This window comes from Hemiscyllium ocellatum, chromosome 28 (genome assembly GCF_020745735.1).
Source record: "Hemiscyllium ocellatum isolate sHemOce1 chromosome 28, sHemOce1.pat.X.cur, whole genome shotgun sequence".
NCBI lineage: Eukaryota > Metazoa > Chordata > Chondrichthyes > Orectolobiformes > Hemiscylliidae > Hemiscyllium > Hemiscyllium ocellatum.
Genome location: NC_083428.1, coordinates 39,139,622 through 39,155,815, shown reverse-complemented (window position 1 = coordinate 39,155,815; position 16,194 = coordinate 39,139,622). Strand labels below are relative to the sequence as shown.

General features: G+C 43.4%; 1 protein-coding gene across 3 annotated transcripts in view; it reads left to right on the top strand.

The window, feature by feature from the left end:
• kdm4b (lysine (K)-specific demethylase 4B) overlaps nucleotides 1-16,194 on the top strand; it is a 509,300-nt gene that overhangs the window by 390,305 nt on the left and 102,801 nt on the right. For all 3 annotated transcript variants that reach the window (XM_060846205.1, XM_060846207.1, XM_060846206.1), the window contains exon 14: nucleotides 3,654-3,832. In XM_060846205.1, the coding sequence (XP_060702188.1) occupies nucleotides 3,654-3,832 (179 nt within the window). The remainder of the gene's footprint in view (nucleotides 1-3,653; nucleotides 3,833-16,194) is intronic.

Here is a 16,194-nt window from a genome sequence, read left to right as displayed (position 1 = left end):
AGAGCAACTATTTGCGGATAAAACTGTCAGAACAGTGGGAACGTAAGAGAATAAAGCAAGAATATCGGGTAGATATATTCCTGTAAAGGCAAAGGATGAGGTGAAGAATAGGAACACTGGGTATCGAAGTATCTAAAGGTTGGGATTAAGCCAAAGAAGAGAACTCAGCTTAGATACTCTGGGTTCAATACAGCAGAGTCCTTCAGAGTATAAAACGTGCCAGGATTGAAATAAGGGAAGCTGAGAAAGTGCATGAGAGAGTATTCTTGGGTAGAACAAAGAGCAAGAAAATTACAAGTGGGGCCCTTCAGGGATGATAGAGGTAATCTGTACATGGATCTGGAATACAGGTACACAGTCCTCTGTGAATACTTTGCATTGGTTTTAACAATGGCAAAGAATGACATTGATATGGAGATCAGGGCAGAGGGATGTACAATATTAAAAGAAGTGTACATAGAGAGTTGAGGTTCTAGCATGTTTAGCAGCCTTGAAAGTGGATAAATCTACAGGCAAGGATGAAATGTATCTCAGGCTCTTGAGGGAGCCAGAAGTGGAGGTGTGAGTGCCCTGCCATAATTTTAAAATCCTTTCTGATCTCGGGTGTCATGACAGAGGACTGGATGATTGCTAACATTGTCCCATTATTAAAAAAGGGAGGAAGAGATTGATCAAGAAATTGCAAGCCAGTCAGTGCAACTTCGGTGGTGGTGAAGTTATTAGAAAGATTTCTGAGCAACTAAATATATTTGCACCAGGAAAGACACTGATTAATCAGGGATAGCAATATGTATTTGTTAACAGAAGGTCATGTTTGACAAATGATATAAAATCATTTTTGAGGAGGAAACTAGAAATATTGATGAAGGTAATGCATTTATGTGGCCTCCCTGGGCTGTAACAAGAGTTTTGATGATAGCCCTGATAACAGACTGGCCAAGAAACTAAGATTCCGTTCCCATGCATGGCCAATGTGGCACATTGAATCAAAATTGGCTGAGAGGAAGTGAAAAGTGATGATCGAGGGGTGTTTCTGTGACTGAAAGTCTGTTTCCAGTGGGGTTCTGTAGTGATTGGTGCTGGATCCTGTGCTGTTTGTGGTGTAAGTTAATGATTTGAACTTCAGTGTAAGGGGAATGACATGAAATTTTACAGTGTAAATAGTGACTATGGGAGCTACAGACCGCACGTGGATATCAATGAACTGATCACGTGGGCAATGCAGTGGCAAACAGAGTGAACTGAGAGAAGTGAAAGATACTCTCCACTTGGGAAAGGCTAACAAGGCAAAGAATTACGTTATGAATAATAGGAAGCTGGAAGGTACTGAAGATCAGTACTTGGAGATCCTTCAGAACTCAATATTGAGTTCAATCATTTTAGGCCATGAGCAGCAGCTTCCATGTTCTTTATCCACTCTCCCAGCACTGGCCCTGTTTGTGATGTAGACTGCTTTCAGCACAGTCACACAATTTTTACCTACTAATGGTCCCTTTTATCAGCTTGACTTCCTCCTTGGCTCACCCATTGTCCATATTTTGTCTCTCTGGGCTCCATCTCCCCTTATCCAGAGATTGTTTTTACCCCAATCTCTGTCTCCAGCATATATAATTACCTTTTTCTAGCTACTGTTGGTTCTGAAGAAGGGTCACTGGACCAGCTGTTAACTGTGCTTTCACCCAGATGCTGGCACACCTGCAGCATTTCTCCAGTAACTACTGTTTCTGTTGAACATCAGAGGGATTTGCATCTGAAAATCCTCAAATCCCTGAATATAATAGGGCAGGTAGATATAAGATACATTTCTTCATTATCTGTGGCACAGATTGCAAGAGCAGGGGGACAATGCTGGAATTATAGAAAATACTGAACAGGCTGCCACTGGAGCACTACAAGCAGTTTTTATTACCACATGACAAAGTAATGTGATAATAAACATTGTAACATTAAAACAGTATTTAGATATTCACTTGTGTTACCATAGCTTCCAAGGCTTTAAGCCAAGTGCTGGAAACCGGCATTAGTGTTCTCATATCTGTGTTTTCTGGAATATTGTGTCCAGTTCTGGTCACCCAGTTATAACAAGGATATTGTTAAGCTGAAGAGGCTTCAGAAGAGATTTATCAGGATCTTGCTGAGTTATTTTCACTGGTTGAGAGGTGATCTTTATAAAAGTTTATAAAATAATGAGGGGTATAGGTAGAGTTAATGGTAGTTGTCTTTTCCCTAGGATAGGGGATTTTAAGACTAGGGGGCACATTTATAAGGTGAGAGGAGAAGCATTTAAAAAAGACACAAGGGGCACATTCTTTTTAAATGAGGTGGTTCACATGTGGAATGAATTTCCTGAGGAAGTAGTGGGCATGGGTACAATTGCAATGCTTAAAAGATATTTGGACAAGTACATGGATAGGAAAGGTTTGGAGGGATATGGGCCAGGAGCAGGCAGGTGGGACTGGTTTAGTTAGGGATTATGGTCAGCATGGGCTGGTTGGACTAAAAGATCTGTTTCCATGCTGTATGACTCTGACTGACATGGTCACGATGGGTTAAATAGCTTCCTTCTGTGCAGTAAGCATCCATGAGTTTGTATGTTAAGAAGGGATGTAAATGTGTTGAGACAGTTCAGAGCTTGTTTATTAGGTTGAGATCTGGAATAAGCAGTTTGCCTTAAGAGGATAGGTTGAACAGGCTGACCTTGTTTCCACTGGAGTTTGGAAGAGTGAGGGGTAACTGAGTTCAAGTTGGAGTGTTACTTGCTGCAGAATTCATCGTCTCTGACCCACATAGTAATTCCAAAAGGCTGATTTGGTTCAATTTCTGGCAATTACAACTCTCCAGATGTTGTTGGTGAGCGTTTTAGCAATGATAGTGCCATTGAACGTCAACGTCACATTGAGTAAGAAAACATCATGTGAATTAAATCAATGATTGATGATCAAGGTGACAAATGTATGTGTTGGAGGCAGAAAAATATAAAGGGATTATGTGATGCTTCCTAGGATGGGAAAAGAGGTGTAAGATCAAGATCTTGTGTATTTGCAGAAGTGTGATATGACAAAGAGGTGATTAGTTAAACATCCCTGAGAAAGATGTATTAAAGAAAAGCTGAGTTTCTTTTATATATGGTATTATCTCCTGGATTGCTGCTGAGCAGAGCCGAAAGGTTTATTAACATATTGATAGGATTAATGTTGCATTTAAATCTGTATCTGACTTAGGCTCACTTGGTCATTTATTAGGAAGATGAAATATATTTACGACTCCAACAAAAAGTCAAATCGGACAGATATGATTGTAGCTACCTACATGATGGACAGTTATTCTGGCAGTACACACAGATAGCTAGCTAAGATCTAACAAGGGTAGTGGAAGAAATCTACAACATTTTAAAAATATTTCTTCACACCATTTCTTGTTGGTTGTGTACAATAAGCTCCAGAGTGCCCATTTTGTTTTGGTTTCAAGTTATTTCTAAAACACCGTCATACTCTATCACTGTTTTCTTACAGCAAATGAGAATGGTGCTTTCAAATGTTGATGAACTATCATTAAGTCATTATCAAATTGGAACTGGGTGCTAACAAAATGATGCACAAAACTGGTGTCGTTTGTGTGTTGGTGCTAAATTTGATGCATTTTTTTCCTCCTAGAAATACCCTTTTTCTCCGGTGAAGAAGATCAGAGTGAACCAGAGGCCTGGAAGTCACCACTCACCCACCTGTGGCAAAGTCGATCATACAATTTTTTAGCCGAAAGGAAATTTAATGCATCTGCTGCATTAACTGAGCCCTACTGTGCAATCTGTACACTCTTTTATCCCTACTACCAGGTAGAGAAAATCTTCTTTTATGCCTCCTGTTACTTATAAAACGAATTGTGCCGATCTGAATTCTGGTGATGCCAACAATATGTCACCATGTGAAAGTTGAAACATCTTAATCCAGCAAAGAAGTGTGTTGCCAGTTAGCACCTAACTCCCTGACAAATGTTGTTTGCCATCACATGCAATTCCCAAACATGAAATGTGGTTTAGCCCATGTTCAGTATCCAACTCCTTAGAGAAATCATGCATCTATATTTTAACGTGAAACAAAAAAGCTCCAGTCTGAGTAGAGAAATTCAGTGCCAACAGAGAGGTTTATCCCCTGTGTGATGAGCCGCATAATGCATGCTGCTCCATCAAAATGACTGTCTTCGGTTTTCTTTGAAAAGTCGCCTACAGAGATATGGGACTTTAGCTTAGAATGAAAGTAAAGATGAAAAGTTGCATTTACTGAATTCTGTTTGAAAGGTAAAACTTTAATGGTGATGCAAAGCATTTATTCACTCAACAAAATTGACACTTCTAAATGCTGTTCCAAGAATGGAGTTAAATTATGCAAATTTAAAGTCTGTCTAAAATTAGGGTTTGAATTAACTTAATGTGAGATGAATAAAAAGCAACCATGTGGAAATCATCCTGGCTATTGGCCACAAGAAGGTATTTGTGCAGCTCAGTGATGTAGATGCACAGAAGCTTGATTAGAAAAATGCATTGCATTAAAGAGATTGTATTTTAATTGTTGTAATTAACCAATTATCCACATCTGTGAAAACTGTCTGTGTTTTATAAAGATTGGCACCAAAGGCTTGTCATTGCGTGGACAAAACAACGACCATAGAGTAACGATAAGATAGAATGTAATTCAGCTTCGCAAACAGGCAATAATCCTTAATGTGATTCTGATTTATAACAAACAAGATAATTTGATTCACTGCTATTACTCATTTGTCATTCTCCTGACACCAGTAAAATGTGAGGCACAGTATTTTGGACTCAGTAGTTTCAGGAACTGTTGAACAAGGCACTCAGTTGCTGTTAGTCATGCTTCCACATGGTGATGAACAAGACAGTACAAGTTGGAGGTCTATTATTAGCAAGAGATGTACAAATAGAAGTGGCTTTGATGGAAAAAGAGCAGATGGAATCATAGAGTGGCTGAAGATGTGGATGGTGACTAAATTCTTGCATTTGGCTAATAAGTCATTATACCAAAAACGTTGATATTTGTAGTGTGGGCAGCATAATTTCAATGAATGTCACCCATTCATCAATTATGGTGATTAGAGAGATTTTCAAGATTAATGTTTTGCAAGTATGTTTAGTGGCAATATAGTCCTAAACTAGTAGTTGATAGTTGAATGTGACTGGCTAGTTAGTAGACCTATTGAAGATACTTGAATAGGAGCAATCAGGTCTCCCTGACTCCCCTCCTTTTTTTCTCCAGTCCAATTTATAGAACTTCTTTCTTAGCACACTAAAAGTCTCTTATCTCTTAGTAGTTGGGTACAGACACTCTGATAAAAGGAAATAAAACTGCAGATGCTGAAAATCTGAAACAAAAACAAAGTGCTGGAGAAGCTCAGCAGGTTTTTAAACATCTGTGGAGAGAAAAACAATGAATTGTTCAAAATCTGTGATCCTTTATCAGAGATGAAAGCAGCTGAGAAATGCTTTTTTTTGTAGATATTTTTATTGAAATTTAACATTTTTGCAAATTTACAAAAATAAACAAAACTCTCAAATACAAACATTGATCTACAATTAAATCATATATACAATAGTCATAATTTAACAAAGAAAAGAGAAAGAAAGAAAACAAAAAAAGAAAAAAAGAAACGAAAAAAGAAAGAAAAAAAAACTCAACTTTCTACTAATCTAACCTATAACTAACCAGAGTGTATACCTAAGTCTCTTACATGCTCAGAATGTATAAACATCAAATATAATAAAACCCGTATTCGCGCAGGATTCCTCTCCCAAGGGGCCCCAGAGCAGCCCGGTCTGAAATCTTCACTAAATAAAAGCCCTTGTTAGAATAGCCGAAATATCTGCATTTATATAATTCAAAAAGGGCTGCCATATTTTATAAAATAATTCAGTCTTTCGGTGCACCATATTTGTGAGGAAGTCAAGGGGGATATATTCCATAATTAATCTGTGCCAATTTGAAAGTCCAGGGGGGCCTTCAGCCACCCAGTTCACCAAAATCTTTTTCCTTGCACAGAAAGAGAGAATAGAAAATAGTCTCTTCCCATGCATATCCAGAGATGAGAGGTTCGAAAAGCCCAAAAGGAGAGATACAGGGTCCACCCTAATTTCCGTTCCTAAAATTTCTGTCAGGGTATTTGCCACTTTAGTCCAGTATCTGCGGATTTTCTGACAAGTCCACAGACAATGTACAAGAGTACCCACCTCTATTTTGCATTTAGGACACATTGGAGATGCTCCTGCCTTAAATTTTGCCAGTCGAGCCGGAGCTATATGGGCCCTATGAAGTATCTTTAGTTGGATAGCCTGAGTTCTGTTACAGATAGCAATTCTTCTAGCATTTTCCCAAATGTCATTCCACATATCCTCAGAAATTTCTAGCCCCAAGTCCTGCTCCCATGTTTTAAGCAGGTCATCCATGTCTCCTGAGACTCCATCATGTAACAAATGGTATATAGTACTAACGGAGGATGCCCCCGCTGGTCGTAAGACATTACGTTCTCTGTCTGATTTATAAAGACTATCTATTAATGTAGTCTTCCTCTGTATATAATCTCGAACTTGGAAGTATCGAAAGAGATCCCCATTAGGTATTCCGAATTTCAGACGCAGCTGCTCAAAGGACATCAGGATCCCATCTTTAAATAGGTCCCCTAAGCATGAGATGCCCCTGGTTCTCCAGAGTTTAAAGGTGGCATCTGTAATCCCCGGTTGGAATCCCCATGCGCCTACTATTGGTGCATGGGGGCATGTTTTATGTGAGTTACCCTCATTTTGCCGCATTATATTCCAGGCCTTAATTGTGTTTAATATTATGGGATTTTTACAGTGGTCTGTAATGATTTTCCTCTTATCTGAAAATAAAAGGTTAATAAGTGGGTATTTTACTTGGGAGGTTTCGATATCCAGCCAAATTGATTGTGGATCAGATGAAACCCAATCAGCTATGTAACTTAGTAGGGAGCTTAACTGACATTTCCTAAAGTCTGGGAAGTCCAGTCCTCCCCTTGCCTGTGGAAGCTGTAGCTTCTTCAGCTTAATAAGGGGCCGTCTATGGTTCCAAATAAAGGAGCCCAACCAGCCATATAATTTACGTAGGGCTAGCCTTGGCAGCATCAGCGGGAGCATTCTCATAGGATATAAGAGACGGGGCAGAACATTCATTTTAATTAATGCTATTCTCCCTAGCCAGGAAATCGGAAGGTCTCTCCATCGCTGGAGGTCCTGCCTTATCCTTTCCATTAATTGTACAAAATTAGCCCTATACAGCTGATCAAATACTGGCGTGATAAAAATACCTAAATATAAGAAGCCCTCCAGGGACCAACGGAAGGGAAAAGGGGATCCGTCCATTAAGTGGGGTATCATAGCCAGACCACCCATTGGCATGGCTTCCGATTTTGAAAAATTAATTTTATAGCCTGAGAATGCACTAAATGTATTAATAACTTGAATTAGACGAGGCACTGACATTAAAGGATTACTGAGGAATAAGAGAACGTCATCTGCATAGAGGGTAATTTTGTGTTTACCTGTACCAATCCTCGGGGCCGTTATATTAGGATCAGTCCGGATGGCTTCTGCTAATGGTTCGATTATCAGTGTAAACAACAATGGTGAGAGAGGACATCCTTGACGGCAGCCCCTACCCACACTGAAGCCATCCGATCTTAACCCATTAGTAATAACAGCTGCTTTGGGGTCATTATACAATGTTGAAACCCATTTGGTAAACACCTGTCCAACGCCAAACCTTTCCAATGTGTAAAATAAATATGACCATTCAACCCTATCAAATGCCTTTTCCGCATCCAATGAAATTACTACTCCTGGTATCTTTCCCTGATGACAGGCTTGGATCATATTCAAGACCCTTCTGATATTATTGGATGATCTGCGGCCCTTAATAAATCCCGTCTGGTCCTCCTTTATAATATATGGCAGTACCCTTTCTAGTCTTAATGCTAACATTTTTGAAAGAATTTTAAAGTCTACATTTAGTAAGGATATTGGTCTGTAAGATGCACAATCTTCTGGGTCTTTTCCTCTTTTGAGGATAAGAGAAATATTTGCTTCTTTCAGCGTGGGCGGGAGACAGACCTGACTATGCGCAAAATTATACATATCCATAAGTGGGTCAACCAATATTCCTGTAAATTCTTTATAGAATTCAGCTTGAAAACCGTCCGGGCCCGGTGCTTTTCCGCTCTGAAGTTGCGTAATTGCCTCAAGTATTTCTTGGACTGTTAAAGGGGTATTTAGGGCCGACACCTGTTCCGGAGTCAGGCCCGGGAAGGTCAAATTTTTAAAAAATGACTGCATCCTCCTAATCCTATCTTCACAATCCTGCGATCTATATAGTTCAGAATAAAATTCTTTAAAGGTCGCATTGATCTTTTTATGATCATGAGTCAGGGTACCTGTACTTTCCTTGATGGTCGGAATAGTTTGAGGGGCTTTCTTTTTCTTTGCAAGAAATGCTAAGTATCTACCCGGTTTGTCGCCATATTCATATAATCTTTGTTTCGCAAATAATATTTCCCTTTTAGCCGTTTGAGTAAGCGCGGTGTTTAAAGCTGTCCTAAGAGCTGTAATCCTCTGCAATTTTGTGATAGAAGGTCTATCAGCGTATGCTGTTTCGGCTGCTTTTAGGTGAGCTTCGAGCAGACGCTGTTGCTCTCCCTTCATTTTCCTCTGGATCGCTGAATAGGAGATGATCAAACCTCGTGCATAAGCTTTGATGGTCTCCCACATCATTGACGGATTGCTAGCCGTACCAGTATTAATTTCTAAAAAAGTTTTAAGTTCTTGGGAGAAGTACTTTAAAAATTTGCTATCTTTTATCAGGAAGGGGTCCATACGCCAATGCCGAGCAGATGTCCCATTGTTCTTTACCTTAGTTTCCATGTATACAGCGGCATGGTCAGAGATTGCTATAGTACCTATTTTACAGGTTGCTATAGAGTTTAGAAAAATCGATGGGGCAAAAAACATATCAATTCTTGTGTGACATTTATGTGGATTAGAGTAGAAAGAAAAATCTCTACCCTGTGGATGGAGACATCTCCATACATCTACCAATCCTAATTCTTTATTCAGGTCCGCCAGTTGTCTAGATCTGGGAGATACTCCAGCGGCACTCTTGGGAATCCTGTCTATTTCTGGATCCATAATACAATTAAAGTCTCCCCCTATAATTGTATGACGGGCACCAAAGGCCATCAGTTTTGAAAAAGCTTCCGTTATGAATTTAAAGGGGTGTGCCGGGGGGCAGTATACATTTAAGATCCCATATTCCTCTCCATTTATGAGGGCTTTAATCAAAATATATCGTCCAGATTCGTCTTTTATCTGATTTAGAATTTTCAAAGGGAAGTTCTTCCTGACAAGGATAACGACTCCCCTGCTTTTTGAATTAAAAGAGGAAAAAAAGGCCTGATCAAATCCGCCCTGTCGTAATTTTAAGTGTTCTTTATCCGACAGGTGTGTCTCCTGTAGGAGAGCTATATCAACTCTCTCCTTCTTAAGATTTGATAATATTTTCTTCCTTTTAACTGGCGAATTACTCCCCCTGACATTCCAGGTGCACCACTTAACGGACTGTTCAGCCATAATCATCTGGACAGATCCGAGACCCCTCGGGAGGGGAAACCCTATCTAGAACATCCCGAGCATGGAGCATACAAGATTTACAAAAGTAAAGACTCTCTGATACACTCAAAACAATATAACAAAAAACTCTTTCTAAGTATAAAAAATATAAAACATTCCGAATTGGAGATTTTCTCCCTTGTTCCCAGGGAGCGTCACTTCCTCTCCCACAGTCCATCTTACCCTCTTCCAACCAGTGCCCCACCCTTGACCCAGGTGTTCCTCAATAAAATGAGGAGAATTCAAATATAATATAAAGCTAGAGTTAACAGTGAACACCCCACCCCCACCCACACCCACATCTAAATATATTTGGGAATATTAATACCATATATAACTATAAGATTACAATCTCAACATGTAATACTTAAATATAATACCGCAAAATAACAGGGGAAAGAAAAACAACCCCGCTCCTAAAAACAGAAGTAAAATAGAATAAGGTAACCACCTCTCCCCATCAACATTAACCAAACGCCCCAACATATATATATATATATATATATATATATATATATATACACACACATAGGGGGAAAGATAAGAAAAGATGAAGGGATGTAAACCAAAATAATGGGAAAGGCAGACCAGCGTCCACAATCTCTTACAGTTTATTTAAGAGAGTCCAAGAATTCCTTAGCCTTCTCCGGTGATCCGAAGTTATATATGGATCCTTCGTGGCTAAGGCGTAGCGTCGCTGGATATCGTAAGGAGTACTGGATATTTAAGTCCCTTAAACGCTTCTTCGCCTCATCGAATGCCTTCCTCTTTCGGACCAAAGCTGGGGAGAAGTCCTGGAACAGCATGATCCTGGATCCTTTGTGGGTCATAGCTTGGGGATCTTTTCCCAGATTTCTTGAGGCTTCCAGGAGCATCTGCCTCTCCCTATAGCTCTGCAGCTGGAACAGGACCGGGCGTGGGCGCTGGGTTGAGCCGGGCCCACGTACTGTGACCCGGTAGGCCTATTCTACCCTTACCTGGCCTGATCCATTATGCAGATTTAAAAGTTGTGGCAGCCAATGCTCTAAGAATGCTGTCAGCTGACCTCCCTCTTCCTGCTCGGGCAGGCCCAACAACCGAATATTTTTTCTACGACATCGATTTTCGAGGTCATCAATGTGGTTTGCTAGGTTCTGGACTCGATTCTCGAGAAAACGGATGTGGTCGGCTGTTGATTTTATCCCAGTCTCTGAGGCTGCGGCCTTCGACTCCACCCTGACTCGGCACTCCAATTCCTGAATATCTCTGCCCTGCTTCTGCAGCTCGGCTGATAGTGCTTCTCTGCTCTGCCGAGACTCATCGATAAAAGCATCAATCTTCGCCTCCCACCTGGCAAACATCTCCTCGAAGCTCATCTTCATTGGTAAATCTCCTGAAGTGGCTGAAGACACCTTTGTTGCAGATGAAGAGGGAGAGGGTGGGGGAGGGGTCCCTGCTTTCTTAGAGCCGCCTGTTCCCTTCCCTTTACTCATTTTCCAGCTAGTATTAGACTATTTAAATGTACTAATAGGTAACTATTTAAGGTTAACAACTATTATAAATGGTTTAGTGAGTGTGGTGGGGGTGGATAGCCCACTTTTCCCAAGTTTTGGGTAGAGCACTGTGGACTCAATCTTGCTGGGTCGCTGCCATCTTGGATCCCCCCAGCTGAGAAATGCTGATGGTGAAATTTCCCTTTTAAGTGAAGGCTAGCATTCCATTTGCCTTCCCTATTGCCCTTTGGATGTGGATACTAGCTTTTTGAGATTAATGTGCTAGGACTCTCAAATCACCCTGTGTTACAGTTGTTCTCCATTTAAATAGTATTCGACTCTTCTCCTCCTCTTCCTGCTAAAGTAATAATCTCACATTTTCCCATATTATATTCTACCTCTAGGTTTTTGCCCACTCACTTAACCTGTCTAGATCCCTCTATAAAGTCTTTGTGATGTCCTCACTACTTGCCTACCCATCTGTGTTTGTATGATCTGCAGAATTGGCTAAAAGACACTTAGTTCCATCATCCAAATGATCAAAATGTGCTTTAAATAGTTGGAACCCCAGCATTGATCCCTGTGCCTCTTGATTACGGGTTGCTATCCTAAAATTTCCACCTATATCCCAAAGCTGTCTCTTCTATTTGTGAGCAATCCTTGATGCATGTTAACATATTACCCTCAACATCAGGGGCTCTTACCTTCAATAGCCTTTTGTGTGGTGCCTTATTAAATGCATTCTGAAAAATCAAATATGCAACATCTGCTGGTTCCCTTTTACCACCTATTACATCCTCAAACAATGGTAATAAAGCTTTCACTTGCAGGTTCACTTTGCTGACTCTGCTTAATTATATTATGTGTTTTGAAATGCCCTGACAATACATCCTTCATGATAACCACCAACATTTTCCTGATGACAGATGTTCAGTTAATTGATGTACAAGAGTGGGAGATGGGTTGGACAAAGTTGATGGTCCAGTCATGGAGATCTACAACACAAAGAAAGGCGTTTTGGCCCATTCTAACTGCACTGGTGAGGTCACCCATGCTGGAAGGCAAATCTCAGTTGAGGAAACAAAAGGAGAACATGTCAGAGGTACCCTAATGGAAGGTGGCATCGTGGGAAGAAATGTAAGAGAGATAGGAATACTGGTAAAACTGAATTTTTGCAGGAAGCAGGGTGTGAGGAACTGTAATTGAGATAGTAGTAGGAGTCTTCTATTCTGGGGGATTTTTGTTTTGATAAACTAGTGAATTAGTCACAAGTATTTGGACTTGCATATCTTTGCTATAAAGATGATAGGCATTGATACTGCCAGCTGTGAGGTAGTTGCTGATGATTGTGACCTTTGGAAGAAGCAACTCAAACAAAAGGCTCAGTAGACTAAAATAGGGTCCCTGAGAAAATAGAGGCCAGAGCACTGTGCACCTTATCAGGAAATGTAGCAGAGATTGCCAGAGTGGTGTGCCTGATCAGGAGTAGTTTAACTCACAGGCTAACACCACCATGCAAACCATCATCTTGCAAGATAGAAGTTTGTCACATTACTAGCTGCCCTAAATAAAAGCAAGTTGGGGAAAATAAAAGTTGTGGTGAGAAATTGGGATTTTAAAAGTGGTGAGGGTAGGGGCACGTTTTTCCACTTCTATCACTACAGGTTTGTCACGTGGTTAGATTCCGAGTAAAGTTCTGAATATCCTCTTTAATGAATACACCCCGAATCTTGGTATACTGCACCATTTTGTGTATTTATGTTTCCGTTACGTGCAATCCTTCCAGTGTGAATGAGATTGCCAATTTAATGCTAACTTCTGATAAATTGCAGGAAGCTTTTTGCTGTAGACCTGGGCTTAATGGCAATATGTTGACACTGCATAAACTCATTCTTATAATTTGTCACAATCCGAGTGTGTGCTTGTAGTGCAGAAAGAAAGCTTTTTTTTTAAAAATGGGCTGCACATTCTTTCAGTAAAAAATGAGGTCTGCAGATGCTGGAGATCACAGTTGAAAATGTGTTGCTGGTTAAAGCACAGCAGGTTAGGCAGCATCCAAGGAATAGGAAATTCGACGTTTCGGGCATAAGCCCTTCATCAGGAATGAGGAGAGTGTGCCAAGCAGGCTAAGATAAAAGGTAGGGAGGAGGGACTTGGGGGAGGGGCGATGGAGATGTGATAGGTGGAAGGAGGTCAAGGTGAGGGTGATAGGCCGGAGTGGGGTGGGGACGGAGAGGTCAGGAAGAAGATTGCAGGTTAGGAGGGCGGTGCTGAGTTGAGGGAACCGACTGAGACAAGGTGGGGGGAGGGGAAATGAGGAAACTGGAGAAATCTGAGTTCATTCCTTGTGGTTGGAGGGTTCCGAGGCGGAAGATGAGGCGCTCCTCCTCCAGCCGTCGTGTTGTTATGTTCTGCCGGTGGAGGAGTCCAAGGACCTGCATGTCCTCGGTGGAGTGGGAGGGAGAGTTAAAGTGTTGAGCCACGGGGTGGTTGGGTTGGTTGGTCCAGGCATCCCTGAGGTGTTCTCTGAAGTGTTCCGCAAGTAAGCGGCCCGTCTCCCCAATATAGAGAAGGCAACATCGGGTGCAGCAGATGCAATAGATGATGTGTGTGGAGGTACAGGTGAACTTGTGGCGGATATGGAAGGATCCCTTGGGGCCTTGGAGGGAAGTGAGGGAGGAGGTGTGGGCGCAAGTTTTACATTTCCTGCGGTTGCAGGGGAAGATGCCAGGAGTGGAGGTTGGGTTGGTGGGGGCTGTGGACCTGACGAGGGAGTCACGAAGGGAGTGGTCTTTGCGGAACGCTGATAGGGGAGGGTGGTGGGGTCCGTTTGGAGGTGGCGGAAATGATGGCGGATGATACGTTGTATACGGAGGTCGGTGGGGGTGGTAGGTAAGAACCAGTGGGGTTCTGTCTTGATGACGGTTGGAGGAGTGGGGCTCAAGGGCGGAGGAGCGGGAAGTGGAGGAGATGTGGTGGAGGGCATCATCGATCACGTCTGGGGGGAATCTGCGGTCCTTGAAGAAGGAGGCCATCTGGGCTGTGCGGTGTTGGAACTGGTCCTCCTGGGAGCAGATGCGGCAGAGACGAAGGAATTGGGAATATGGGACGGAGTTTTTACAGGGGGCAGGGTGGGAGGAGGTGTAGTCCAGATAGCTGTGGGAGTCAGTCGGTTTATAGTAGATGTCTGTGTTGAGTCGGTCGCCTGAGATAGAAATGGAAAGGTCTAGGAAGGGGAGGGAGGAGTCTGAGACAGTCCAGGTGAATTTGAGGTCGGGATGGAAGGTGTTAGTAAAGTTGATGAACTGTTCAACCTCCTCGTGGGAGCACGAGGCAGCGCCGATACAGTCATCGATGTAGCGGAGGAAAAGGTGGGAGGTGGTGCCAGTGTAGTTGCGGAAGATGGACTGTTCCACATATCCTACGAAGAGACAGGCATAGCTGGGGCCCATGCGGGTGCCCATGGCAACTCCTTTAGTTTGGAGGAAGTGGGAGGATTGAAAAGAGAAGTTATTCAGGGTGAGGACCCTTCGTCACCACACGTAACCCCGCCCGCACGCTTTTTTCCGTCACGACGCATGACCCCACCCCCACACCTGACCCCACCCCCACACCGAGCAATGTCACCACGTCTAATCCCGCCCCTACGTCGATCTCTGTCCCCGCCCCTAACCCCGCCCCCCCACTCCAGTCCCACACCAGGTCCTAGCTCCCAGCCCCCAGCCATGCCGGATCTTCACCATCCCTCCAGACCTCCCCCTCTCTGAGGATGAAAGATCAGTCCTCAGCAGAGGCCTCACCTTCATTCCCCTCCGCCCTCGAATCAATGAGTTCAACACGCGGCGAGATATTGAACAAATCTTCCGCCGCCTTCGCCTCCGTGCCTACTTTCACAACCAAGACTCCCGCCCACCCTCTGACGACCCCTTCTCCCGCCTCCAACGCACCCCATCCACCTGGACACCCCGTGCTGGCCTCTTACCCGCCCTCGATCTATTTATAGCCAACTGCCGCCGCGACATTAACCGACTCAACCTGTTCACCCCTCTCACCCACTCCAACCTCTCACTCTCAGAACGTGCAGCCCTCCACTCCCTCCGCTCCAATCCCAACCTCACCATCAAACCCGCAGACAAGGGAGGCGCGGTAGTAGTTTGGCGCACCGACCTTTATACCGCTGAGGCCAAACGCCAGCTCGCGGATGCCTCCTCTTATCGCCCCCTCGACCACGACCCCACCTCCCACCACCAAACCATCATCTCCCAGACCATCCATAACCTCATCACCTCAGGGGATCTCCCATCCACCGCCTCCAACCTCATAGTCCCACAACCCCGCACCGCCCGTTTCTACCTCTTGCCCAAAATCCACAAACCTGACTGCCCCGGCCGACCCATTGTCTCAGCCTGCTCCTGCCCCACCGAACTCATCTCCGCGTACCTCGACACGGTTCTGTCCCCTTTAGTCCAAGAACTCCCCACCTACGTTCGGGACACCACCCATGCCCTCCACCTCCTCCAGGATTTTCGCTTCCCCGGTCCCCAACAGGGACATCCAGTCCCTGTACACCTCCATCCCCCATCACGAAGGACTCAAAGCCCTCCGCTTCTTCCTTTCCCGCCGCACCAACCAGTACCCTTCCACTGACACCCTCCTTCGACTGACTGAACTGGTCCTCACCCTGAATAACTTCTCTTTTCAATCCTCCCACTTCCTCCAAACTAAAGGAGTTGCCATGGGCACCCGCATGGGCCCCAGCTATGCCTGTCTCTTCGTAGGATATGTGGAACAGTCCATCTTCCGCAACTACACTGGCACCACCCCCCACCTTTTCCTCCGCTACATCGATGACTGTATCGGCGCTGCCTCGTGCTCCAACGAGGAGGTTGAACAGTTCATCAACTTTACTAACACCTTCCACCCCGACCTCAAATTCACCTGGACTGTCTCAGACTCCTCCCTCCCCTTCCTAGACCTTTCCATTTCTATCTCAGGCGACCGACTCAACACAGACATCTACTATAAACCGACTGACTC